General features: G+C 42.3%; 1 protein-coding gene across 6 annotated transcripts in view; it reads right to left on the bottom strand.

Annotated features, from left to right (window-relative positions):
• Positions 1-376: 376 nt before the first annotated feature.
• The window catches only part of TEAD1 (TEA domain transcription factor 1), a 161,538-nt gene continuing 133,997 nt past the window's right edge, over positions 377-27,917 (bottom strand). For all 6 annotated transcript variants that reach the window (XM_065683082.1, XM_065683083.1, XM_065683084.1 and 3 more), the window contains 4 exons: positions 19,854-20,027; positions 8,411-8,551; positions 7,211-7,363; positions 377-6,245 (listed from right to left, as the gene is read on the bottom strand). In XM_065683082.1, the coding sequence (XP_065539154.1) occupies positions 6,132-6,245; positions 7,211-7,363; positions 8,411-8,551; positions 19,854-20,027 (582 nt within the window). In that variant the 3' untranslated portion in view covers positions 377-6,131. The remainder of the gene's footprint in view (positions 6,246-7,210; positions 7,364-8,410; positions 8,552-19,853; positions 20,028-27,917) is intronic.

Below are 27,917 nucleotides of genomic sequence, written 5' to 3'. Positions count from 1 at the left end.
CATAGCAGGTAGAGCTGCTAGCCCGGGGGCAAGTGGTTTGAGAAAAAACAAGAAATCAGTCTCTTGAAAAATGTCACATTTTTAGGACCTCAGTTCCCACAGAGCTCAGTGGCCTTCTGGAAGAAATCATGTTCCAAAAAAATCCACCACTGTTTCTTTAGGAAGACACACAAGCTGGAGGCAGTCACCTTTCCTTGCTGACGAAATGCCAGAACGCATATGGACTCGTTGTTGAACACGGCTTCCAGATGTGCCAGCCTCGAGTGCCCTCCCTAAACCCTGCTGGGTGTCCCATGCCCCTTTATTTAGGTACACAGCTATTGCCTGTGGAAGGTGCACCCCACATTAAGGAAGTGATTGATCTAAGAGATTAAGCTAAATGCACAAAACACTTTCATTTTCTTTATTTTCAATCGATACTGTATGAATACAAAGTTTCTAGAAAGCTACAAAAATTCTACCACTTTATCAAGAAGGCATCAAAATGTGTCACTTTGCAAAGACATGAAAACACCTGCAGTAACCGACACAAAAATAGCATTTTTAGAGTGATGAAATAATTGCACTTAACTGTCATGGATATTAAAGTTATCACACATATGTACCGCGAAAGCTAGAATACATTTTTTTTTACAAAGCACTTTATAAAAAAATTCTCTGCACACAAACCCTATAATTTTCATATTACTATCATACTAAAGATAAAGTCACTTTAAAGCCAACACTTAAAACATTTTAAACAAAAAAAGGTACCAGTACCTACACACAGACAATAACAAATACAAGAATACTGTACTGCCAAGAGGTTTGACTGAAACTCCTTTTGAAAGCTTCTGCAAATATGTTAAGAAAACATTGGAGAACATTCACTTTTTTCAAAGAGCCTTCCCTCACTGTCTAACCTAGAGGTACTTTATCGTCAAAAGGCAAGTTCTACATCAAAAGTTACCAGCAGCAGTACAATATTAAAGTAACCACTGACCATATATGAATATGCTTAAGTCACAAACCCATTTTATACACATTACACAAATAAACATAAAGTGAGAATTCCATTAAGTCATTTACAAATGTGAACAAATGCACATGGCAAAAAAACCCCAAAACAAAACAAAACCCCAACCTGTTTTACATAAAATGTACTGAAGAATTAAAGGCTATTCAGGTTTTCAATGTTATAAAATTCTTTTGTCTTTTTTTTTTTTTTTTCAGGCACATATTGTATTTTTTGTCTGCAGTCATGAGCCTGAATAGGAGGCCCATAAAAACAAAACAAACCCAAAACCACATATTCTGTAAGGAGGTAACAGGGATCCATCTCCTTTTAGTCAACTGAGTGCATTTAAGATTCAATTTACACACTAAAACTAATTACATGATCTCAGCAAGAATGACCTGAAAAGTTAAAAAGGTGGTGACGTCCAGAGTGTTTCTTGTACTTTGACTTATCCAGCCTCAATCTTTTTCAGGGGGCTAAACGTCTCGTTATGGAAGATGAGAGGGGGAAAAGAGATCGTCCTGAGAAAAGTACAAAACTGGACTCTGTCATACACATCTGCGGGGGGACTGGGTACGTGTATCAGCATGGGTCAAGTAAGGGTAGACAAAAGGTTTCTCAGTATGACTGAGCGAGTGATCCAGGAAAAGTGTTAGGGGAACTGCTACAGAACACAAGTATGCCCTAGGACTTGCAGTGGAGAAATAAATAGATCTGGATTAGTACGTCAAATGCTGTATCTGCCTTGAACTGGACAGTTACTTACATTCAACAGTAATGTACACCCTTCATTATTTCAGATAGCTCCACAGTTGAAACCTGTGGAGGTCGCAACAGAGGAAGCTACTGCCACTTACTTAATGAGCTGTAGCTGCAGTGAAAGGGAAAGTGAGAAACAGGCATTAGATCTGCAATTCCTTCAAAATAGTGGTGCAGTACCTAAATAAAATCCTTTTGGAATTCAAGTAAGTAAAACTACATTTGTTAGTAGTAATTTTTAACAGCACAAAATGGTACCATTATGTTTATTCTAATATTTTAACGAGACAGAAGTGTGGTTTATCGCAAATACTGACTACCACAGCTGAAATGTTTGGTAACATATCTGCTCTACTTGTGGGGCGAAAGTGTCTTTGCCCTACCTCAGTCTCATTGACTTCAACAGGATTACTTGTCTTATAGAGGTAAGTGAGATTTAGACCTTGAAGGAATAACAAAAATAATATTTTAGAGATGGGGAACTTGAATTATCACAATATTTACCACACAGTGTCACAATATTTCTATATATAAAAAGTTAATCTTAGTTTTCATCAAATACTTTAAAAATCAAGTTAAAATTGTATTCACAACTATATAATCCTTCTGACAGCTTTTGGTTTTGCTGATATTTGTTCTTTCTAACATTGTTTTCCTAAATCTTGCTCCTCTTCCCATCGCTTCTAGTTGCGCTGTACAGTATGGCCCCCGTTCACAGAAGGTATGAAATACAGATAGAGTATTAAGAGGAGCTAATTATTTTTTCCAAGACATCATCTGGGAGAAAACCAAACCAAAACAACCCTGTGTTTTGAATCGTGCCGGCCAGAGTTTCTCTAACAGCACCTTCATCCCCAACGCTCACACTCAACATCTCGATGCTTAGAAACACACAATTGCATTTACCCTAGCTGTTCTCTGTTCTCCATTTCCATCTTGTTTTATGCATCTGACTTTCAGCATGCACAACTTTGTAAACAAAATCTTCTGTCTAAACAAAAAAATCTTCACAGATACCAAAATATTTTTAGAGGAGAACAATAAAGTCACGTTTGTCCACTGTCTGAAATTCTGCAGTGTATGGATCTCTCATTATGCAGATGCACAACTGGATGAAAAGAATATAAATTGAAGCATTTTCACTTTTGTATCACAGACAAATCAGTTGCTGGTTCGCAATGCTGTCAGAAATGGCAAACAGTAGATTATTCTTCAGCAGGTTGATCATTAGCAAAAATATTTTGCTAGAAACGGTGCTCTTTTGTGAATGGAGGCCTGTAGATTCAACTTATTCCAATAAACCAAAGGCATTACGGTGATAACTAAATATTTTTGGTCTCTCTACAAATTGTCATTATTATGGCAGCACTTTTCTAAGCTGGAATTTCAAACCAAAGGCACTTTCATGCTAGAGTGCAGAAGAGTCACAATTAATTATTTGGTCATGAAATTTAAAAAGGCAGCATTTATTAATACAATTCATTTTGCACGGAGAACTAAGAATCTGTAACCTTTCCTTTTGGTATAGGCATTTAACTGTGTAGTGATGGGACTGACTTGTACAGAAGGTTGGTTTTGACCAAGCAGTCAAAGAGCATTTCTGTGGGAAAAAATACAGATTTTTTTTTTTTTTTCAAATGGAACCAATTAATAAAACAATATATAGGATTTATGTTAAGAGGCTAAAGGTACTTCTAATATAATGCTAAGGCACTGCATATTGTAATGCTTTGGCAGCTCTCAATTAAAAGGTTCCTACAAAAAAGTAACAGTAACAAGATAAGTACTTCCAGCTTACAAAAGAGCTCACAGTTTACAGGCAGCCTGTTGGACTACACACCCCACACTGAACAGTTGAAGGATTAAGGCTTTTAAGAATTAACATATACAGGGTATGGATCATTTACAGAAGTGTAAAGAAAAGACAATGGAAGTAGGTTCCCTAATATTACATATGTGAACACCAATAAACAGTGTGACTTTATACCCTATAGTTATGGCATATGTAGTGTGCCAGATCCTATTAAAAAACCTGTACCTGGTTTTGCAGATTGACTTACATGTATTATATGCCTCAAAAAGTTTGCTTCTTATAAAAAAAAAAAATTAAAAAATCACCAAACCCATAATTCAAACCCTAAATAAAAGACAACTTTAGAACAAAATTAAAAAAAAAAAAAAAAAAAAAAAGTAGTTTTTGACTTGTAATACCAAGTGCTTAGAATAAAGGGCTACCGTTAGGCTGTTACAATGCAGTGCTTTTCCTGATGTGATTGTTAGTGTTCAAAATGAGTGTTAAAAGAGACCTTACCATGGACGTATTTCTCTGTTCAGTTCATGGAATATAAACTGAAAGATCATCAGCCCTAATATCCACAAGCAGGTAACAGCTAGACATCACAGCAGAGATCCACTCACAAGAGCGGGATAAGGAATTTAAGCTGGCACCCTTCTCCTTAGGGATAGTTGTATCGTCCTCTAACCAGGGTCCTCACCAGAGTTAAGTATGAACATGGTCTGACTATTGAGCCTGCTATATTCTAGATCTAGATAATGTGACTAAGGGCAGTTCTAACAGAAAGCACTATGCAGAAATATAATAATAAAAAATAGACTGGCTTTTTGAAGACTACAGCACTGTGCCTGGGAGTAAATTCTAGACTTAAACTGTGCATGGGCACATATTGGTGAAGGGTAAGGAGAAGGGGCCTGCTAAACGTCAACTTTGATTCAGGACTGCGAAAGACCTTCCCAAGAACTCACTCTTCGGATAGCTCGGAACTAATCTTTAAGGTGGCTTGTGCTTGGCCGGGCAGCCCTCAGCCTTTCAGACAAATGTTTTGTGTGAGAACCCACTGCTGGCCCAGCACCTGCTGAAACAACTGCTGCTGCTTGGGCAACTGAGGGGCAGTGCTGGGTGTGCAGCAGCAGAAAAGACACTGAGCAACACTCTGGTGTAGCCAGGAGGAACGAGACTAGTTCTCTCACGTGTGCGTACCTCAGACAATCACTCACACCCACATCCATGGTTCAAATCCTCACAGTATTAAAATACCTCCAGCTGTACTTCACTTCCTGGAGTCTTCCCTGAATATATCGATTAGAAGAATGAATACTACCACATCTGGATGCAAAAGGACATCAGACCCCCTGTGGTACCTATGTGTTTGTTTGTTTCATAAAAGGTCTTTGCCAGTCAGAACTGGAGAGACAACTGGGAGAGGTGAAAGAGCACCTTGACGAAGAGGAAAAGGAGAAGAAACCTCTCCACTTTCCAGTCTTCTTTGCCTGATGTTGGTTGTGATTTTTCTAGCGTCTTATAGATATTAAAGCTGTTGATCCTTTCAGAGATGAACATACTCTTCTTTCAAACACATTAGTGTTTTGCTTTCCATTTACAAACTACACGATGCTGTCGCAATGTCAGTTTCCGTTCCTCTGTTAATTTCAGAGTTGCAAGTTTTTTGCTCAACTTATTAGAAAACATTGTCGTCCATATAAAATATAACCACACACACAAGACTACATATAATGCAAGTCTAAATCTTCAGTATTTACCTACTTATTGCAAAATGAACCATCTTTTTCATTAAATAATCAAATTTTCATATTAGTACAATACAACTTTATACTCTTTTAAAATACACTAGATATGTTAGGGATAAGGGATGACGTTTCTTTCTCTGCAATACCTGTTTGAAAGTTTAATGGATTAGAAGATTAGTTTTAGCGTTGAGGAAAAAAATACAAAATTTGCCTAATTTTAGGACCTGTTTGTTTCTATCAGGCATTTCTTAAGGCTATAGTTTTCATTTGGTTTCAAACAGAAAAATGTTTCAGTTTACAAAATAATTTAGTGAATTACATTCGTCCATATCTTCCACCCTAATTAGTTACAAAGATAATTCTATAAAGATTATTAACTTTGTGTACTCATTTACAGTTATAGCTAAAGATCCATTTCAGTTTCACTTGCATTGTAAAACAAGTATTTCATGTTGGAAAAAAACCCAAAATAAATTCTTATATGCGCTGTCAGTTTTTCCCCATGGCAAATGCTCTGTCATACATTTTTCTATCAATCAGAATTAAAAATAGGCCTCCACAGACAGAGGCGGTAGGTTCTTAAATACAGTCTTCCCAAGGAACTGTGGTTACAAATTTGAAGAACACTTAGTTTTAGAAATAATTTTTACAACTGTACCAGAATTTCACAGCTACAATTATATATGAACACATTAAAAATGACTTCACTAAAACAGGATTTAGAAAAATGTGGGTGAAAGTTGGGCCAGAGGCACTGCCACTTAGTGTTGAGGTTTACAGTCTGTGTTTTGATAAAGAAGTGAAATGAAGTGTATATATAAATAACTGCTCAGTCCTTTACAAGCCTGTAGATATGATGCTGTGCTCCATGCTCGCTGTTTGACACTTCAAATACACAAGCCATGCAGAGCAGGGTTTCTTGTGTATCCCTGTTTGTTACAACCTGTTTGAGGGGAAGGAAGAAGTAAATCGTATATTACAAACTTGGAAACACCAGGGCCGAAACAAGAGATGAGTGGCTTAATTTAGACAATCTTTAGATGTGCCTGTTTTAAATGTGTCCTCTCGTGCTCTCTTTGGCAATTTAAACCGATCTCCATGTCTGTGTGCTGGTGTTCCTGGCAGAGGGCACTGACATTCACCCCGTCCTGGCTGCTTGGCCATGAGCCACCACCAAGTGGCCTTGGCTCAGCCTTCCTCCACCTGAGCCCCACTTCAGCAGACGGAAACCAGCATGGCCTTGTCACCTTGTGTTTGCTTGCCAAAGGCAGCTGACTGGGCAGCACATGACACTGTGCTCACGGTCCTACTTCTTCCCGTGCCACCAACCCTCAGTCCTTCCTGAATCCTGTAGCAGCAGCAGCAGCGCATGGCTCCAAGCGCTTGGCTGAGATGCCACCACAAAGCCACAGTGAAAACTAGCTGGGTAGCTGGATGAAACTGGCTTAAAGGCCACTATGTGGCCTTTTCTTCATGCTTTAGATTACCTGCTGGGTGTAGCCATTACTGCATGCCTTCCTGGCCCAAGAACTAATTAACACCACTGACATTTGCAGTTTTAAACTGACATCTCAGTGAGAAGACACCAGATGAATGGGCTGGTTCAAAGTTACTGCCTCAGGCTCTCCACAGACACCAAATAGAGGCTGGTATGAGAAAAAGTGAGCAATAAGCTGAGTGTTTTTGAAAGTAACAAAGGTGTGCATGTTCTCAGCCAGCTTAGCTTTTCATCCTCAACGTCTATAGCGCGCCGTTCCAAGAGTACTACTCTGAACTCAATGGGATGATTTGTTTAGTAAGCAACATGACTAAGGGATTTGGAAACTGGTTCTAAATGCTACAAGTTAAGCAAGACTTGCAAAGCCTGAAAGAATTTTAGAGATGGAAAACCAAAAAGTGAGTCCATACCAATAAAATTGTGAAATTTTCCAACACGCTGTTCATCATGTATTTCTCTGGTAAATGCTTCAGCTTGTGTATGAAGTTGATCATGTATTCACACATTGGAGAGCGATTTATTCTGTACACGAATCGGCCATTCTCAAACCTTGCATATTCAGTCTAAAGGAAAAAACAGAGTGTTTAGACTATGATAATTCAAAACCAGCAAAAAAGTAAATGCTAAATCTGGGGTTTTTCTTTCTTTGTCTAGACAGAGAAAATGAGAAAGTGGCTCTCAGACACACACGCACCTGCTTGCTAACTCCCTCTGAAAAGTCAAGGGCCCTTAATTATGTAAAGTTATAATATCACTACTTGTTCTCTAACCTGTGAATTAAAAAACTGAACAGCTGAGGCTTACACAGAGGTTAAGTCCAAGTCAAGTAAAAATGAACTGGGCAGAAATCTTTGTGCTAAGATGATTTTACAGTAGTTTCAAGGCAACTGTCTCCAAAGGGAACAGCAAAAATAAATAAGCTTATATGTTTATGCATAAATACATACACATAGCTATATTATTGCATGATGTAATAGGTAATTTATGCATTACAAAAAGATGCAAGACTACAGTTGGAAGAAAGCTGAGTCCCTGATTTAGACCACAGGGACTCACAAGGGACTGAAGGAGGGGAAGGCTGTGGCTCTTGGACTCCTGCTGCCCAATTGCTCAGTGAGCTACTTTGTGGCTTGTGGGGATTTGGGGCTTACTTTACTCTTGGAATAATGGAAATGGTGGAAAACTTATGGTCACCATGCACAGAAAATATATTTAGTATAAGAAGGGCATAAACCACAACCAGGATGTGTCCAAAGGCTCGACCTGCAGCTCTAGGCTAAAATTCCTGTGCAGAAACTGTAATGGAGATAACAGATGGGGGTGTGAGGCTTGGTACACAGAAGCCAGTTAGACAGCTGCAGTACCATTATACAGTAAGCCACCTAGCTACCTGACCATGCTATACAGTTCTGTACAGGTAACTGTAGTGTCACCATTCACATGGTGCTTAAAATGAACCCAAACACTGCCTGGAAGGAAAATACTCTTTCAGGAAGGATTAGAGGAAGAAAATAAAATCCAGACAAGAGCAAAGTAAAGGCAAAGAGAGAGAAAAGCCTCAGTGGAATGAAACGGAAACAGAGAATCATCCCACACATCACAACACTCACCTCTACTTTTTCTACTACTTGCTTTCCGAATGAGCAGACTTTGGTGGAACAGGTGATTGTCATGTTTTCTGAACTCTCGTACTGACTAGTGACACCGTAAAACGCTCCTGTGTCATCTTGAATGTTGCAGTTTAAGTCAGCCTGTGGGGAAAGAATAATAGATGTTGAAGATCTTATTTTTCACTTGGCAGTGCCAGTAGCGTAAGCTGTAACCAACCAGCATACTGTTCAGAAATAAGGGAGAGGGGGGAGTGTTACAGTGGCAACAATGACAGTGGGAAGTGTCGGGAAAGTGCCTGCCTAATTGTTGCAGCAGAAACCTGAGGGAAGTAACAATTTCATCAAACTTTAAACAACAAAAGACAACCCCGTATTTCCCTGGGCTACAGGTGATGTTCTTGTCTGGCAGAGAGCTGATGGAGTCCCTGGAGCAAAGGGAATGATCGCCTGCGAGGAGGCTGGCTCCAGAGCCAGCTCCTCTGGAGGGAACCTGCCCTGCAGCCTCAGCTGAACCAGCAATCCTGCTCCTGAGGGGACACAGCTCCCACTTTGTCCTTTGCCTTTCTTAAAGCAATGAAATCCTCACAGCAAAGGGAGGCAGCTGCACAACACAGGAATCGATCTCTGATAAGACTCCGTCAAATGATATGGCCCTGATTCAGCAAAATACTTGACTTCAGGGAGCTGTATGATGCAACTCGGGCTCCACAGGAGCTGTGTGCACAGGAGCCGTGCCTCCGCACCAGTAACATATTACTGCAAGTATTTTATTTCTTTCAGCGTTTCTCTGCAGCCTGAACAGTTATCCAGCTGCCTCTGATATCTCGCAACAGAGACGGAGGCTTGCGGGATCAAGTGAGGAACAGTGCTACCTTTAATTATTTATATCTGAATCCAAGTCCTGTGCACAGCATGACTAATTTGGATACAAAGCAGCAGCACAGGTCACATGCTGATCCCAGCCTCCTGGGCCTGCAGCAGCAGCACTGAAGCTGTTCTGCCACTGTGCTCTTTGTAATCATGAATCCATTTTCAAAAGCCCTCAACTTAAAAGAGCACTAATATGGATACAGGCAGAGTCTAGGGAGATCCACAGCTGGATTTGTTGATTCAGGCATTAGCTCTGCTGACATCGTTGGTGCCCAAGGAGAAAGTGGGCAGGGTTTTCTTTTTATGTGGAAATAGCTGATCAGCTACTGCAGTGTAACATCTAAGAAATGCCTGAATTTTTATCTTACTCCGAGATGAGCACTTTAGCAGGGAAATGCTCTTTGGCAGCTGTCTGACCTGCGAGTCTGGCTCCGATTGGCTTTATTGCTACTATACAAATAACACACGACACAAAAACTTTGACAGATACCTTCGTGTCTACCTTGAGACATTTTATAAACCCAATTTTATGTATGCCCCATCCCTGGCAGTGTTCAAGGCCAGGCTGGACGGGGCTTTGAGCAAGCTGGTCTGGCGGAAGGTGTCCCTGCCCGTGGCAGGGGGTTGGAACTGGATGAGCTTTAAGGTCCCTTCCAACCCAGACCATTCCGTGAGTCTATGACTTTTTGCTGCTTAGTGTGGAACATTTATAATCCTGCCTTCACTATAGCTCAGGTCATTTGTAACTGCTATTTAATTTTTAACTAGGCAACAACTCATTAATTCTACTTAGTGTCTACAGTCCTTATTTGTGGTACAATATTCTGAGGCAATATGCTGATAATAGCACAGACTGAGCTAGTTTGTGGTACACAGAAGACACAGGTCTAAGATTACTTCAGGCTGGCTTTGGTAAATTAATCAGTGGAGAAGTCTCCTGAGGTTTACACACAGTAACACAAACAAACAGCCCTATAGTCATGTATTTTGCATAACAGAAAGAAATCCTATCGCTATTACACCTTGTTTCTTGCACATGTTTTGCATGCGGTCAGCAGTTAATGTTTAATGTACATCTAAAGCAGCTTGTTCACAGGGAGCTGTCAGAAATTGTTCTGAGCTAATTGTAAATAAGCAATTTGCTAGCACAGCTGGCTTGCAATCGAAACACGACAAACATCTAAACAGGACAAACTGTAGCAGCCATCAGCCATGCCACAGCAGCTCCTCCGGAGTGTCTGAAAAATGGGGATTTCTGATAAAACAATTGCCCTGTTAATAACAGCAACAACAAAACCAACAACAATGAACAATAACAATACCATCTTTACAAGTGGTTATTCCTGCTGCTCAAACAATTACAGTTTTACTAGCAACACAGTTTCTTCCTTTTTTTTCCTTTCAGATACAGGCACAATATTTAAGAAACCGTAACTAAAACACTCCTCACAATTTCATGTTGTCAGAGGCAGCTGCACACACCTTACATTTCAAGCGGCAATAACAACTCTTCATAGAGTTAAAAAAAGGAATAACTTCTTATCCGCTGCCTTCTGATTTTGAAACCCACTGAAAAAACCCTAATTGTTGTATTTACTTGCTGACATTTAACCTGGAAAGTAACACATGTGGCCATCTGGCACCCTGTTGATCACTCCCACATCTTCCAACTTGTGCTGAAATCACCAGGAGTCCTGTGTACACAAAAAATACAGGCTGGGGCCCCTATGTATGAATGAGGAACACTTGAAATTATAACACAAATGTCATGATTTACTCTTATGCAATCATGACATTGTTGCAAAAGTCCCATGATGATAATCTAGATGTGAATTGTCTTTATTTGCACTTTGATTATTTTGAATGTAGCACACAACAAAGGTGTTTAAGAAGAAAACTCTGTCCTTCCTTGAAAACAACAGTTTTCATGTAAAATGAATTACAGACTGCTGAGAGCTGAAGCTTTCAGACTCCTCCAAAAAGCGTAACACCAACATAAAAATCCTAAGAGAGCTGGCAACATCAAATACTCTTAAATGAAGGCTTCACCAAAGCCTCTTTCAATGCTGAATTTTGTCTGTTCTCACATACTAAAACAAATCTTCCTCCTCAGTCTGGGTTCAAACTTTTTCACTGGAGGCTGAGTACAAGAGCACGGGGGAGGACTGCCTATAGTTGCTAAAAGGGAGCATTCTGAACCAGGTGTTGAAAGCTTTGTTCCATGCTGAATTCCTTTAGAAAAGGAGGAAAACCTTTCACTGCTGGTAAAACACAAAACTTGGGTGAAAACACAATGGCGTGGGACTTGCTAATTATATTGTCATGGCTCACACAGCAAGGGGGTTGTCTGAACACATACACCTGAAAGCAGAATTGTGTTCCTTGAACCGACCAAAGAGGGTCACAACTAAAATTCAGTTTCTTCCTCCTGCCCAAGGTTATGGGGCTAAAAAAGGCTGTGCTAAAAACGGGCATTGCTCTGGCTACAGGAGTTGTAGATGTAGCTTTGAGCAGGAATACGGTGATGCGTTACCCCAGCATTCAGATTCAGCAGGCTCCTTACTACAGTATTGATTCCAGTTTTTGTGCCTACATTTTTGAAAGGATGTTGGAAAACTGGAAAGTGTTCAGAAAGGAGTTACAAGAATGAGTTCAGGTCTGGAAAACATCCTTTGTAGTGAATGACTAATGAAACTCCATCTACTTACTTTTTCCAAGGGAAGTTTTTCCACGACTTTGTCATAGCCTACAAGTTGCTACATGGGGAAGAGTCCTCTGATAGATTAAATCTTGCAGAAAAGGACATTAGAAGACTGAAAGTTAAAGCTGCGCAAAAGCTAAATGAGAAACAAGGCAGAGGCTGGTAACCCTGATGGCAATGAAATACTGGCAGAATTTTCAGATGTGGTGGAATCACCATTACTTGGGGTCTTTTTCTTAACCAAGCTAAATATCTAACTAACAGGCATGCACTAGTTCAAGTAGGCTTATTGTCCAGAGAGCCACGTTACTTAGTGAGGTTCACTGCCTGTGATAATACAGAAGTAGCAAGACTAGATAAATATAATAATAATAAACCTGAAATATAGTGATATATCTTACTAACCTCAATTAACCCTTTCCTTACAATTTTCTTTTCCAATGATCCCTGTGCAAAATGTGACAACAGTCAAGATTCTGCAATGCTGTTGGCAGCCTCCCATGCTGCAATCACCTTTGTCTCATTATTTCCTCGGTACTCTATCTGTTCTCTTGCAGTTCAGACTCAGATCTGAACAGCGTGTCTTCCTGGGCTCTAAACCAGCTTTCCCTTCTGTACACCTTCACATGCAACTACGCTCTGACCCATGGCTCCAGGAATTAGGGTTGGTGAGCACTGCTGTAGCATATACAGACAAATAAGCTTGTGAATTCTAAATGTATTTGCATGATTTCAAATATTATGGCACCTCAAATATAGTATGATCTCATGTGATGAACAGGAGTCCATTTACTCATTGAATTTTAAAATACAAGATCTGTGTAATTTAGGGAAAGAACCCCAAGAACTTAAAACCACAATTGGATTTTTTTATTTTTTTATTCTTTCAAGAGTAAAACTCTAATTTTGGTTTCTTTCTAAGAGCTGAGATTTATATTAGCAGAATGCATTTGGAGGTGGGAGAAGCCCTCAGCTTTCTGGCACCCTATCCACACTGGTTGTGAAAGAGCATGATTAATTCATTAATAAAGCATAGCTTGTCAATGGATAGCACTGAAAATATCAAATATTAAGAGCACCCAGTGTTTGACATGCTGCTTGGAGAAGCCTCTGTCAGAGCAAGCACGAAAACAGAGCCAGCTGCAACCAAAGTAGAGTAAAAATAAATAATTAAACCAAAATCTTCACGTTCACTTTGGAAGAGCTCTCAGGCTCTGTGTTAAAGGCAGGGGGCAGAGGGTAGAGCACTTGTGCAATAATAACAGCTTTGGCTAACAAAAAAGCAACTCCAGCAAAAACTGCTGAGTCGAGTCTAAATCCTTCCTGCTGAGTAGAAGGAAAACAGCACCTACTGGAAACAGTGGGATTTGGGGAGGGCCAGAGCAATCTATGCTGGCATTCAGTAGTTAACATTAAACACACAAGGTCACTTATTAACGATACATAGGCTTTAACAACTGCTGACTGCAGAGAGGTGTGTTACTCATATGACCACATCATGCCTCCCCTCCCCCTCCTCTCCAAAGAGTGATCAAAGAGCAGAGATTCCAAATCGTGAAGCAAGTTTTTCCAACGGGAGCATCTGGGTCTCTGGCACGTTTCGCCGCGCGTTACACTGCAGCTCAGGAATCGCGTCCAGGTCTGCAACATGGTTGTGCTTGTGATGGACAGGCCAAGCTGCTCCGGCTTCCCAGCTGCTCGGCCCTTCCACTCATTATCCAGCCTCTAGCGCTAATGCCCCTGCATCGGTTTGTGAAGGGCTCCTCCACAGGCACCACGTGAGCTCCCTGCACCGAGAGGGTTGCGATGGGGAAAAGAAAATGGATGTCTGCTTTCTTCCATATCTAATTTGCTTTGCATACATTTGCATGCTGGCCGTAGAGCCGTTCGCATTACAGATCCCATTTGTGAGTTGCAGATCATTTGCCAGTCAAAGCTGGCGAGTGTGCATGTGTGTCTGTGTGTGTGGAGGGAAATCCAACATTCTAGATTATGCAATATAAATTACACGTAAAAATAGACAGAAATGGAAAAAGGCAGTAGCCACAATTGTGGCAGTAGCCACAAAGGGCACAAAGACTCTCCTCTGTACCTTTTAAGACGGCTGGAGGCACATGGGGATAAATTCAGGAGGGGGTGGGAGGAGGCCACAGGCACAAGCCATTTCTGAGCACTGATTACATGGGTAAATTGTTTGTTCCAGTGTATCACAAAGAGAAAGAGCATTATTTTTCATGCCACAGCTGTTTTGAATAAGAATAGGAATAAACTTAACTATCGTCCTCATGTTACTTACCACTAATTATGGCATATATTTACATTTATAAAACAGTGAAATTTTGGGGGACATAATTTAATGCCCCTTTATTGTGTAGATTCCTTTATTTCCATCCCACATTTGAATTTCAAAAAATGTTTAAGACTTCAAAGCATCTTTAAAAGCTTGCCCTAATTATAATATGCATTACTTTCTGGAACTCCTAGTTTGCATTGCAGATTCCTGCAAATAGAGGCATTCATTTTAAACATCAATTAATATCATCCATGCATCTTCAGATGAGTTTGGGTCTTTATTTCAGAGTTGCACTGAGCTCTGACTAAGCTTTCCTCAGTCTGAAAAACAGTTGCAACTACTACAGACATTTAAAATTAAGCCAGTGGATCAGCTTTGTAGACAGCCCGACAGCCCAGTATTAATTTGTGTGAGCTGTTTTTTCCCTGTGTCACTACTTAGAAAATATCTCTCCTCCTTTATCTGTTCCTGTAGCTGCAGAAGTCAGCATTCAGGCTGGCACAGAGCGCTTGGCAGTGTCAGGGACACAAAATCTATGGGCCACGTTATTGCAAGGTGGGCTTACACTAACACTAAGAATCCCAGTGGAAGAACGGACCCACGGCTCAATACTGTGAGTTACATTGAAATGTTATGCAAAAAGAGAATCCCTGCCTCAGAATTTGCAATTGGGGATTGAGGCAAAACATGAGAGAGAAATAACTAGCTAACTCAGAATAATTTGCAGCGGGCCGATGCACACTGCTGGACTGATGTTAAAGGTGCAGGTGCTCCTAATAGTGAAAAGTGTTTGCTGGATGACCTAGAGCTAAACAAGGGCAAGTTACAGAGCTGGAAAAGCTAGCAGGGACCAAAGGTAGACAGAGAATCATGCCTTCCTAGGGCAATTCCCTTGCTGGAGTCAATGGAGACGTATGTGATCATAACAGCAGGGTCAAAATGAAGGCACTTGCTGGGGATGTGGCTAAGAAATACTAGATTCAAAGGGGAGGTGGTGTGAGTGGGACAGATGTGCCATAAACCTTCTGCAAGTGAAAGCAGAGAGCCAGGGGAAGCAGAGTGCTGGGCAATCAGCACTGTGGTTCCAAAAGGCAAGGCCAGCAATAACGTTTAAGAGGTAAAGCTGGAGATACAATCTATCATTTAGTTTGAAGTCTTTCAGGAGGCCTAAGTGTATTATTTAGTAATAGGAAATTTAAGAATAGTAGTGAGCAATCAGTGGAGATTGCATTGGATATCGATATGGGTAGAACTTCAAACAATACAAAAAAAACAACAGAGGCAACATGTGCTGCTTTAGCTTTTAAATAGGCTAATCAGAACTTCAAGGACCAGAAAACTTCAGGGCATTTCTGAAGTCACAAAAACAGTTTAAGTACAAACTAACCAACAGGCATGTTGACTTTACTAAAATTAGATGGCATGAGTTGTACCCAAATGTTTTACACAGATTGGGGTTATTTGGTAGCTACAAAGGTAACAGGAGCAGGATTGTGCACTCAGCCTGCGCCCAGGCAAAGGCTTCACCTGCAGATACTCTGCAGCCTTCTCTGAGTTCCATGTCAATGTTCTAGGAAATACCTTTTGCATTCATTTAAGAACATTTATTTCTGTTTTCATTTTATACCCCTGTAATCTCTGGTTTCATATCACTGTCACACAAATTTCCTGTGCCATATCGTTAGTACGTTGTTCCTTATTTACTCACTGAACTGAGCGCGCAACATACCAAGTAAAGCTCCTTCTGTCTATTACAGTGAAAGCCTGTCTCTGGGGTGACTTCCTTGAACTCTCTGGTTCCCAGTGACTATGCGGGATAAACAGAAGGGTCACTGCATTCAAGGTGCAAGACAAGGACCAGGAAATTGCTTTGCAGGGCTGTGGGGTTGGTTGGGTGAGGTGCTGTGAAAGGAGAATTCTCTGTTAGGTAGGAAGAGGCCCAAAATTGTGACGTCCAGATGTGTCACGAGGACTGAGGCCAGAAGCTCACCCATTCCTAGTACCAGGCTGCGCTTCACAAGAGATACAATCTGTCTGAAACAATAAACCTCTGCAAACCAAAGCAATGCTTTGCTTTGTACTCCATACCTGTGATGCTTTGCAAAGTCAACTCCACGATTGCCAAATGTTTTATTGCAAGATCTCAGGCCTTTCCCTCTTACATTTTGTAATCAAACCTTATTACCTTCATCACAGGAAAAAACATGCTGCTGAGAAGCCTCAAGCAGAGCTAAAGGGGAAAGAACAAGAGGACTACTCTCCAGCTACCAGAGCTAAGACACTTTCTGCCTTAGTTAACTCAATGCGAGTGCTTGTCTCTGGTCTTATTGTTTCCTATCTTTCCTTTCCACATTAGACTTAATGTCTAAACAACAAAAACCCTTCATGCTGCCTCCAGCAACATTCTGACTTCTCTTATATCCATTTGCAGGCTTACAGCCCTGCTGGCACCAAATCCTCACCTTTGCTTTCAAACATACACATGCTGCAACACCTGCCTTCTTTTCTTCTCTGGTTTACCTTGATTTCTTTCACTCATAGTCCCTGGTTTTCTTTTGTAAATTCTCTTTACAGTGCTTGCTCACCTGTACTTAATTTATGCGACACAAATTCATGTTCTTTTACTCCTGTTACAGTCAAGTTCCACCAAAATGGAGGCTGTCACTGGACAGTGGTGCTGGGATGCACTAGCTTACAACACTGAGCAAACTATAGAAGGTTAAATGACAATGAAGGGAGAAAACAACAGAAAGGATGGGAAAGGGGAAATGGTTAAATAAAGGGTGAGAGAGGGTGTTGTGGGTAAGCAATAACCACACCACATGAACAGAACCTGGGAAAAATTGAACTTTCAGATTAGGAGGAGGTAGCGGATGATAAGGAGAGATGGATGCTGATTCAGAAGTAGACACTTAAATCAAAAGGACAAGAATACAAAAAAATCTATTTCCATATTAATAAAATTGACGTTGCTGATCGGGTCAACACCACTGTCAGCAACCTTTGTCAGCTTTACATTGGAAATAGGTGGCTGTTTAGAACAGTTTCTCAACACTCCCCATAAAAATGGGAACACCCTTTTTTCTAAAGAAATGCCCTGTTGGGGTAAAAGAAATGAAGGAGAGTGAGCTGACAGCTAAGGATCTCATTGTCATGACTCATTACACAACCTTCTTCTGGTTTTCCAATATGTATTTCTAGATGGGGAGCACCGGTGTGAAGTTTATTCGTAAGAGGGCATTCATCGTGATACCCAAACACTGCCCCTGGCACCTTCCCTCTGCCTCACTCAATGAGAGAGAAAATCCACTGGCCTATTTTAAGGTCATATCTCAGGAAGACATTCTCACCACATTTTTAATGTATAACTCAGAAGGATGTTAGCACTGTATGGTTTTTAGTCTCTAAGTTAATACAACACAATTAAAAGACCATTACATTGGAAGGCACTGTGAGGTTAGGAAATGTTGAAGTTGCCTGCCAACCTGACTGCTGAACTGCATCACGATACAGTCTTTAGCTACACAACTGCATACTCACCCTCTGAGCATTTATAAAATATTTCTTTATTATGCAGTGTGGCCCAGTCGCTGTTCCCTGCATGCTACTCAAAACGTGTGCTGAACACAGAATTACCAATTTTATAAAGGTTTTCTTCATGGCATTACCTTGATTTGTATAAACAGGTGTGTGTTTGTCGGTGATCACCTCAGCTGAAGGGATGGTATTACCCCCATATTACAGAGGGAGAACTGAGGCAAGAGTGTTAAAGGTGCGCACTGCACCTTTAAAGGTGGAGGTCAAGCGGGGAAGCCTGTGCATGAATTTTCAAAATCGTGAGTACAACACGGACCTTAATCATCCAAAGAAGATCTCTGCTGTCTTTAGATACATCTTTGAGCATTCAGCATGCCTGAAAATTGGTTTCCACATTGAGAAAAAGCAGACTATACAACATCAGTACACATCTGTACCACAAATCTCTGCTGCTTCCATGTCGAATATAAAGTCTGAGGCTTGTCGCTCTCTGTGGGAACTGAGAACAGACAAGTGACACTCATTTTTGCCCATGGGCTTCGCAAACATTTATTACGCAACGAGGACTGGTGAGATGATGGTCCTCAGTTTAAGCACAAGTTTTGCAAGGAAATGTATTTAGTCCTCCAAAGTCTATTCCTCTGTAGCCAGGTTTCTTCTGCCCTCACACTTGTCCCGTTCCCACCTCTTATACCTGTTTCTGCTGCGTGCTTCCACCCCCATGTATCCCTGCAGACTCCTTATCCCAAATGCTCCCTCTTCCCCCTCCTTTCTGATTCTACATGCTCACCTGCTTTTACCAGGCTCCTGGTACCTGCTGTATTTCAGCTCCAGTTTTCTGCTACCTTCTGTTCCTGCCCCCCTTCCTCAGCCAGCCCTCAAATGCTTGGTCTGCAGCTCCTATGCCCAGTTTTAAGCCCCATGAGTTTCTCAGAGGATTTCTTCTGCAGTCCAGCACAGCTCCTTCTACACCCATATTTGGGAAAAGAGAGCCCTCCTCATTCTCAGTTTCCCATTCCAAATCTGGTGCCACAGAAACTCTTGGCAGATATGAAGTCTGGGCTGCATACAAGGTGGAGAGTATTTCAGGTCACAGAGAAACGTTAAGTGAAAGCAATAAACACAAAGAAATCTGACCACAAGCAGCGACTCCAGGCCAACCTTTCCTGGTTTCAGCCTCGACCTGTCCACCCTGTAATTAAACCTGAATATGCCCAGGTTTTAAAGGACAAATTTGAAATATATAGATGATAACTGTTGCTATGAAAAGGGGCATACCACCAAAAATACCCCAACTGGAAAAAGCTTTAACATAAGTATAAGGTCCAGTCTGGAGATTTGATGAACCTTTTGGGTGAACCTTTAGCATCACTAACATGAGATTTTGTGTCAATGAAATTCATTACGACCGGATCAATATACAACATCTCAGCCTTCCATTCAATTTCTTTTTTCACTCCAACTCACAGCTGGTATGAAAAGATATGTTTGGAGCAGAGTCCCGTGGCTGGCTAACAGAAAGGCAAGGGTAAAGCAGATGTGCTCTAGCAAACAAAAACTGTTCAAGAAATACCCTGGCACTCTTCCAGGCTCACAGTTGCCCTGGTGCTCACTCAGATCAAACCCTGCTTAGTCTTATCTGCATAAGCGTGGACTGATTGCAGGACCGATGCTTGCATTATCTGCATTTGGCAAGGGTTTAACATCTGATTCACCAAAAAGCAGCTTTCCCATTTTCCTTGGACCACTAGATGGCAGTTCCCCATTTCCAGCCCAGGGCTCTCAGTACCTGTTTGCTCCTGCCCAGCAGCTGCGTCAAGCACAGCTGAGGCACGCATCTGCCTTTGCATGTTGTCTGCAACACAGACTTCTTGTGGAGCTGTCAGCAAGAGTGGCTCTGGGCCAGTGTTCTACCTGAAGGATATACAGCTTTGCGCTTTTAAAAGACAACTGAAGGAATTTCCACAGGCACCTTGAAGGGTGCTAAATGCTAACACAGGCTTTACCAATGAGACAGGTTCTCCATGTCATGTGTTACTCACCCAGAATTTTACGAGGAAGAAGGCATTTTGGGGCCCCTTCCCAAACAGTTCCTTCAGACCACCCTTCTTCTCAGGGAATTTGTCATAAATCTGACGAATGTCCACCGACTCAAGCAACGGGTCACTGTAAGAATGGTTAGCGTGTCCAATGTGTACGAAGAGGTGTTTGTTGTACTGCAAGAAAGAAACAGGAAAATCAGTGCTGTACAAAAAGAACAGAGGTTTATTATGGCATGGGTCTGTGTGTGCTCCTGCGGAGGGTAGCGTGCTTTGATGGATTAAATGACTCAGACATTACTCCTGGGACTATGATTTTCTGCAGTATGATTTCCATGAGCAGCTTTAGTGATTGTGTCCTAGCCCCTTGTGAACACGGATCAGCATGAAAAACCCGTGTCTCCACTGCAAACCAGAAAACACGGTCATCTTCAAGAGAGTAGCGCACGCTGAAAGACCCAGTGGCAGCACGGTGATAAAGAGCCCTTTGCAAAGCATAAGATGAATATGCTCACCAGAAAATCCTCTTTCTGTTTCTTTAAACCATGCCTTTTAATGTCCCATCTCCTCAGAGCCTGAATTTCTGCTAGTGCCACAGAGCCCACACATATACACGTCCTGTTTGTCCATTAAAAAAGCCTAACCTCAAACTATAGCGTAGGCTAATGCCACTTAACTAATAGAAATGGAAGGGATTTTCCTTTAACTCCAGAATGACAATAACAAGAACGTCAGCTACTCTGTGTTGCCGTTAGTATAGAAGTGGTCCTCATTATATGTTCTCCAGTATTTCGACCCATGTAATATTAAAGAGCCAAACTTTTACCACTTCCCTCGGGAGCTAGCTCCATGGATGATCATCTCTGCCAAAACACATTCAGCTTCAATTTCCTATTTCCTAACTTCATCCCATCACACCTCATTATAATCACAGCAATCACCTCAGCAACCCCTTCCCTGCCTGGGGGAAATCCATGGACTGGTGCAGTCCACAGCAGCCCCCCCGCTGAGTCCAAGACGCACTTTTAGGGGCTGCTGTTTCTCCAATAGGAGAGCACCTCTCAGCACCTGAAACGGAAGCGGAAGGACAAACCCCAAAGACCCTCCGGCAGTCAATCACAGTGTCATGTGAGCAGAGCGAAGGAGCTCAGGAGCGGCAGGATTGAACACTGGTGTTTTTAACCATGCAGATCATAAAACAGTTTGCTAACGCAATTAAAGGAAAGCTGATACATAGTCAATGAACACTAGAAAACCCTGTCATATTGAACAGATGCTGTGTATAAGAGGCAATTCCCAACAGCTAAGCACAGATAAAATATTTAAAAGCCCCAAGCAGACCTCATTTAAGCTGTTTTGTTTACAATATACCTGCCGAATGAACAAATTGATATGACAAATCTAAATTAATTGGACAACCACTCAAAGCCTTCTTTTGGTGTAAGCAGAGTCTTCCCCAGCAGATGTCCAAAACTCTGGGGAAAAGGAAATGGACTGGCTAGATTTCTCACTTAGGAAATTAAAACTGAAATCTATTTAAAAATCATCTAGTACAGTGAAATCTGAATTTAGAATCAGACATCACTCATCTGTGTATGGGCCAAAAATGAGATATAGTCTGTGCTGTTCTACAGGGTTGTATTTCTGTTTTAATCCTGTGGAAGGAAAAAGGGAAGCGTAACACTTTACTAAGGTGTTTGCACAAGCCAGTCCAAGTCTGAGAGCACCAGTTCCACAGATTTTCCTTGTAGCCCTCTTTCACAAGAATGGCAGCCAAGCTGCTTCTGTGCATAAGTGGAAAACTTGCCCAGCCTTTAGTTAGTGCAGGTAGAGCCCAAAAGGGGCAGAAATGATCCAAAGAAGCTGTTTCTGCCTTGAAGAGGAAAACAGGCATGGCAGAGAACTAAACGGGCAGTGGCAAGCTGAATGCATGCATATAGGAGTGTGCCCATGACTGTGTGCCAGCTAGCCCTCACCCAGCACTGCTTTAGCTTGCAGCACACTGATCACTTACACACCATCAGGAAATCGTACTGGTTGCAACCATGAGTTCCTACCATAACAGTTTTCTTGGTCAGATTTAACATATTACTTTACCCAGTAGTGACAAAAGTGATATGAGGAAGCACCGCGGCTCCAGCTTTTGGGTTCTGGACCCTGTTGTCACATATTCAGCTGGCAGTACTATGAGTAAAGAACTAGAAGTCATGCTGAACATTTCTTATGTCTCTTACTGACAACTGAAAAACTTAGTAAAATATATCAGGGTCCCCTATAGCTAGGAACTGCCAGGAACACAAGAAAGGGAGTTCAGAAACCTGCTCCTGTCACTTTGCTAAACTAACCAGGGGTGAAGTGCAGGAGGACAGGGCACAGACTAGGTCACTGAACTTGGCTATGGACAGAAGCCTATCTGCGAGCAAGCAAACACCTCCGTTTTTCAAGGAGAATGATGAGAATTCCCCAGTAGAGAGAAGCACTTCAGTGTCCTCTGGAAAATTAACACCCCCCCCCCTCCCCCCAGCACATCCCTAACCTGCCTAGGAATGCCCAGTTGTGCTCTCCCCGGGGATATAAGATGCCTCAAAGCTTCTCTCTGCTCTCCTTCATTCAGAGTAAGGGCTTGAAAAACCATTCCAACCATTAGTGACCAGGTTATTGTTTAATTTGGGAATGTTTCCTCTCAGTCTTCTCTGCTGGGGTTGTTCCAGGTTGTAAAAATAACCACATTTCTATAGGAACAGAACTGAGGGCTCATGTTCTCTGGCACCCTGGGAAGTGTCCTGCCCAGAAGGGTGCCTCTCTCCCACTCCCAAAGGTGACTGTGGAGTGAAGGGGAAAGGGAGAGCTCTATCTGGCCACTGCAAATTCCCAAGACAATTCACGCACCTTATTCTGCAAACCAGGAAAACACACAAATTACTCAGTATCCCGAACTTTGGTAAAAGCAAACACGTTTGTAGGAACACGAGGCATGAAGTCTTAATGCAGTTTAAATGCAAAAGCAAAGTTAAAGGCAGCTGTAAAGCTACCACAGTTGCCTGTGGAGCTCGCCAAAGCACCAGATGCTGCTGCAGCAAAATTTCCGCGCGGGTACAGCAGGACAGATGGTATGACATCACCTGACAACATTCTTAGGACAGAAATGTTTATTTTGATATAGCAGTGTGTGATTATTTTCTCCTTATGTTGCTGCAATTCCTATGCTAAGTACAATCATTACTAACCTAATTAGATATGGCATATTTCTATGAACTAACAAATGGTAATCTAATATTCAGAGCAGGGTAAATCGATACAGATCCCTACTGGTTTTATACAAACATATTCCATGACAGGAATTAATGCGCAGATAAAAGCAAAGAAGCTAAGTCTTATGCTCATGTTTTTGAGCCGATTAGTGCCTGAAAGCTTAAAAACATCCTCATTATATTGCGAATTCACTGTTATTTTAGACTGGGTATTCCAGAGCCACTGAAGTACATCAGTTGCTGAGGAATTTACTCAAATGACAGCATTTAAAGAATTTGCATCTGGCATCGGGGTATTAACGTGCTTTAGATGTTGCAAAAAATCACAGGTCAAATCCTGTATTTCCTGAGGATAAAAACTGCAGAAAAATACAAAGAACATTTTCAGCTGCCTTCAACATCTGCATTACACGACATGCCCTGGAGATGGCCACCTCTTACTGAGCTCCTTTCCTTAAAAAAATTCTAACTATGCAAAGAATGCAGTAAAGCCATGAAATATGACTGTTGTCAAATAATACCACAAGAAAAATTATAATCCATTTAGGAATTTAAAAGAACCAAGACAAATTGCCAATGGCAGGGGATGCAAGCATTCAAGCTGGTGCAGAACAAAGACAAACCACCTACATTTGTTTTATCAGTCAGCATATGTATTTGTAACAGTTCCTCATCAATTTTGCACTTACATTCTAAGGCAACAGCCTTTCCAGTGCATGAAATGCAGGTCTGTGAATTGCTACAGCTCCCTCTGCCACATCTCTGTGCTTCCCCACGCTTGTGGAGCTAACGCTAAGCCTTGACAAGCCTGTATAGGACCAAGTTCTTTATTACACGGAGGTGGCTAAGGTGCAGATGTGTAGCCAACCCTTTCACACTGCTCAAGTGCCTGGCACTGGGCAGTGATTCCATCTGTACCTCCACAGAGCAGCCCGACCCATCTTTTGAGTATGTACTGCTGCCTGTGCAGCAACTGCACTTCTGGAGGGACCCAGGAGCCAGGTGCGGTGGGTTGATTGCAAACAGTCACTGGTGTATCAGCAGCCCGCCTGTGGCTCTGACCTGCGCCCAGCCTCAGCTCTGCTGTCTCGCTCTATCTGGTAAATCTGGCGGTCTTTAATTTCCTGCTGATGTAAGAAAATCACTTGGTCTGACAACAATTTCTCCTATTTCTACCACAGTGCTAGTAACTGAATATTCCATTCCTGTTGCTGTCGTCTGCCACTAAACCAGATTGGAAGTTATATTTGTAACATTCCAAAGCTGTAACTGGAGCCTGTAGCAACTCCTGCCAGTAAGATTTTTAATGTTTTCATGTGAAATGTTAATTGAACTTCCTGTGCTCGTATGCTAAGATATAACTGCATGGTCAACCTAGTCTTTTGAGGACCTCCATCCATTCAGACTCCTGCCTGGGTCTGCTCAGGAATTGAATCAGGAATGTGAAGTAAAAGATCTTTGGCTACATTATGGTTGCAGACACGGGGAGGTGGGTGATGAATGAGGTCAGTTCCCAGCCCCGACAAATTAATGTTGCCCAACACTTCCCAGCTAATGCTACAGGAGTCCCAGTGTGCAGCTGGGACTTGCTGGTTTAGCAAGGTGCTCGCTCAACATTTTCATGAGCTTTCCTGCAACAGTGAAGAGGAATCCTTCAGTTCTGGCCTGTCTGATTTGAGACCCTGCAGTCCCAATTCCAGAAGTGCTGAGTGCTCAGATGGGAAAATTATGCCTGAATATAGGAAGTCCTCAATAATGCTAAGTATTCTGCAAAATCAGGCTCCTGACAAATCAAAGGGGACCCTCAAAATCAGTGGCCCATTCATTCTTTTGCACCTGAACTTCTTGGTTTGTCAAATGTGAGTAATAATGCTCCTTCATCTAAAAAATGACTGCACTAATACATCTGTGAAATGCAAATGGGGGAATTACGAATTCTGTTTGGAGGAGAGGTTAGAGAGTGCAGAGCGAGCAGGGCACAGGGCCACGCATTTCAACAGAAGAAAACAAACTACTGAATCGTTGCTTACCAAAGAAGGGCCATCTACACTGAATGAAGCAGGAACAAATTAACGGGAGCATGTAATTAACTGCTGCATTGTAGAGGACAGCTCCCAACTTTGGAGAGCTTGACTGTGCAGCCCAGCTGAACAGCTCTGGGGTGGGTGTAGCGGGGAAGCTGCAATGGAACAAGATGGACAATGTGGGGCAGTGGCAATGCCAGGTGCAAAGTCACTGGGGTGAACACAAGGGTTCAGCACACAGGCAGGGCAGGGGAGATGAACAGCCATAGCATGCCACTGAGCCAGTGCCAGCCCAACCCGCACATCTCCCAGCTCCTCCTCCCTACGGATATGGCACAGTGCAAGGCTATGGGAGGCAGTGGGCCTCCACTGCTGTGACCCCCCGATTTTACCTCTCTCCTGGGCTCACTGCAGGGGCTGTGTGCCCAGGCTCCGTGCCAGCAACCCCACAGCCTCACACGCTTGCTCCTTCCCTCCTCCTTGTTTTCACATCTCCCTGGTCAGGAACCTGCCCCTACCCTGGCTGCTTCCAGTGCCTGGGCTGTGTGAGCCCACAGGCTGGGACATGGGCAGGGCTGCGGTACCCGCCTCATTGCTGCTGGCACCAGCGCTCCCCTTCAGTTATGTAAAATCAGCACTTTCACTTTTGCAGCAGTGGTGGGGTTCGAAGAAAGGGAGAGACCATGTCTGAAGGCAGCAGCGAGAGCGGTGAGGCCGCAGAAGTCTTTCCACACAGCATCAGCATTCAACATGGGCTGACTTCAAGGAATAAATTGGGCTCAGTCTCTCTGCCCATATTTTCACCCCAGGACCTAAGCCCTGGACCCCACAACTGGGCTGGGGCCTCCTACCACATCTCCATGGGGCTCCCGAGGAACATGGCTGGGCAGGAGCTCTGCTGCGATTCCACCATTTCACGATTGGAGCCTGTGTCAATACTGGACCCCCTTGAAGTCGTTTCTTGGCACCTGGAACTACAGACACCTGAGTATGAATGCTTTACAGAGGAGGACATTCGCTTCGCAGGGCCAATCGCTCTCCAGCACTGCAAAATAAATGACCCTTGCATTCAGATGGTCTGCCACTCCAAGATGTTCACCCTAATGTGGGTTTGCTTCCTCATCCTTTCACATCACAAAGATGCTAAACTGAAGACTTCCTCACGACCAAAATGTTGAACTGCTTTTTATACTGTTAACAGGGAATACAGAAAGGATAAACGATGTTTGTAACAATGGATACTGTTCAAAGATGGAGGGCTTCTTTTGAAAGGATCTCATCTATTTTTCATCACTTAGGTGGTTTGATTAACTTTGGTGAATTTTACTGCATTTGGCTAATGACGGCAGGCTGGTTTTATGGCTCTTGAGCGATTGCTTTCACTTTCTGGTTCCCAGGCACAATTCTCCCTGGGCTCACAAAGCCCTTTTACAACAACAATAAAACCTGAATTAAAACATAAAGAATATTTTATTTCTTCACCACTTTCTAAAATACATTTTGAAATTTGGACCTAACACAATCTGATGCTTTAGATAGGTGGATTAATACTGAAAATGCCCATCAGACATGGTCTTTATAGCCCTATATAGATATTTTAGACGTCGAGCTGTCTGAAGTGCTTGCACTTAAAACGAATGTGGCGGCAAGAGTGAGAAACCTCGAAGAGGAAGAGAAGAAATGACTGCTTTTGTTGTGTGGTGGCAGGGTTTTTCCCTGATTGAAAAGGCAGCTTGAACATCTATACAATAAAACAATTGGAATTATCATCATTTCAGAGTTAGAGTCTTCGCATTTTATAGCTACTTGTGTAACAGTCAGTTGCCTAGATCCCTTCTCATCTGCTTGCATACTCAGTTTATATTTGTTTGGGAACACGGGATTACTTGGTTTAAGCATTTGTCCTGAGCTTTCACAGAACCACTGCAGTAAAAATGGAAAGCCTCCATTAAGGAAAACCTGTCTTGAAAGCAACAATATAGGCATATAGGGTAAGCAAAAAGGTAACTGAAATGCTGGTGCTTGCACCTACGCGGACAGCTTCTCTGCACCATTTAGGAATTGTACTTGACCACAAAATGCCACAAAAGGAAAATGCAGCTTGACATTTGAAAACTGAATTGATTTTCATGTAAAAGGAGAAGCAATTTTATCCATCCTTAATGGCAGAGTCAGTATTCCAAGGTTTTGCAACTGTGCTGTCTTGTCTCCTAGTCTATCTCCTGCCACGCAGTTACAGTACGGGCTGCTCATTGCTTCCTTGCTATAATTTGTTCTTCTGTAAAGAGAACGAGTTGTGGTTAGACAGGGGAAAGAAGTCAATAGCCCTCCACAAGTGGCAGGGCTCTAAGGAACACATTTCCGACTCACTAGAATGCCCACTCTGAATTAACATAACTGCCTGACACGCAGGGGCTTTTGTACTTTTACAAACCAATTGCCATTGGAAGAACCCCAGAAATGTTTAACAGTGAATAATTCCCTGCTGGTTCACCTTTGTGCCCGTGCACAGCCCCATTGAAGGTGCTGTGAGTTACCATGGGCAGACAGACCTAAATTTCTAATTGCTGTACAGGAATACAGACTTCAAGAGGCCTCCCAGGATCATCAGGTCCTGGCCCCAGGTGCCATGTCAAAGAAGGCTTTCTCAGCAAACCTCCCGGTTACATTTTAAGGTGGTATAGGTCTATTTGCCCCACTACTATGAGGCTTTCTGGCCTGGTTTGGGGCTGGGGGACAGAGGGAGGAAGGGTCATCTTTCTTTTAATTAAATGTTGGAAACACCTTTGATC

The sequence above is a fragment of the Lathamus discolor genome, chromosome 6 (genome assembly GCF_037157495.1).
Source record: "Lathamus discolor isolate bLatDis1 chromosome 6, bLatDis1.hap1, whole genome shotgun sequence".
Classification (NCBI taxonomy): Eukaryota; Metazoa; Chordata; class Aves; order Psittaciformes; family Psittacidae; genus Lathamus; species Lathamus discolor.
This window is presented reverse-complemented; position numbering and strand designations above follow the sequence as displayed.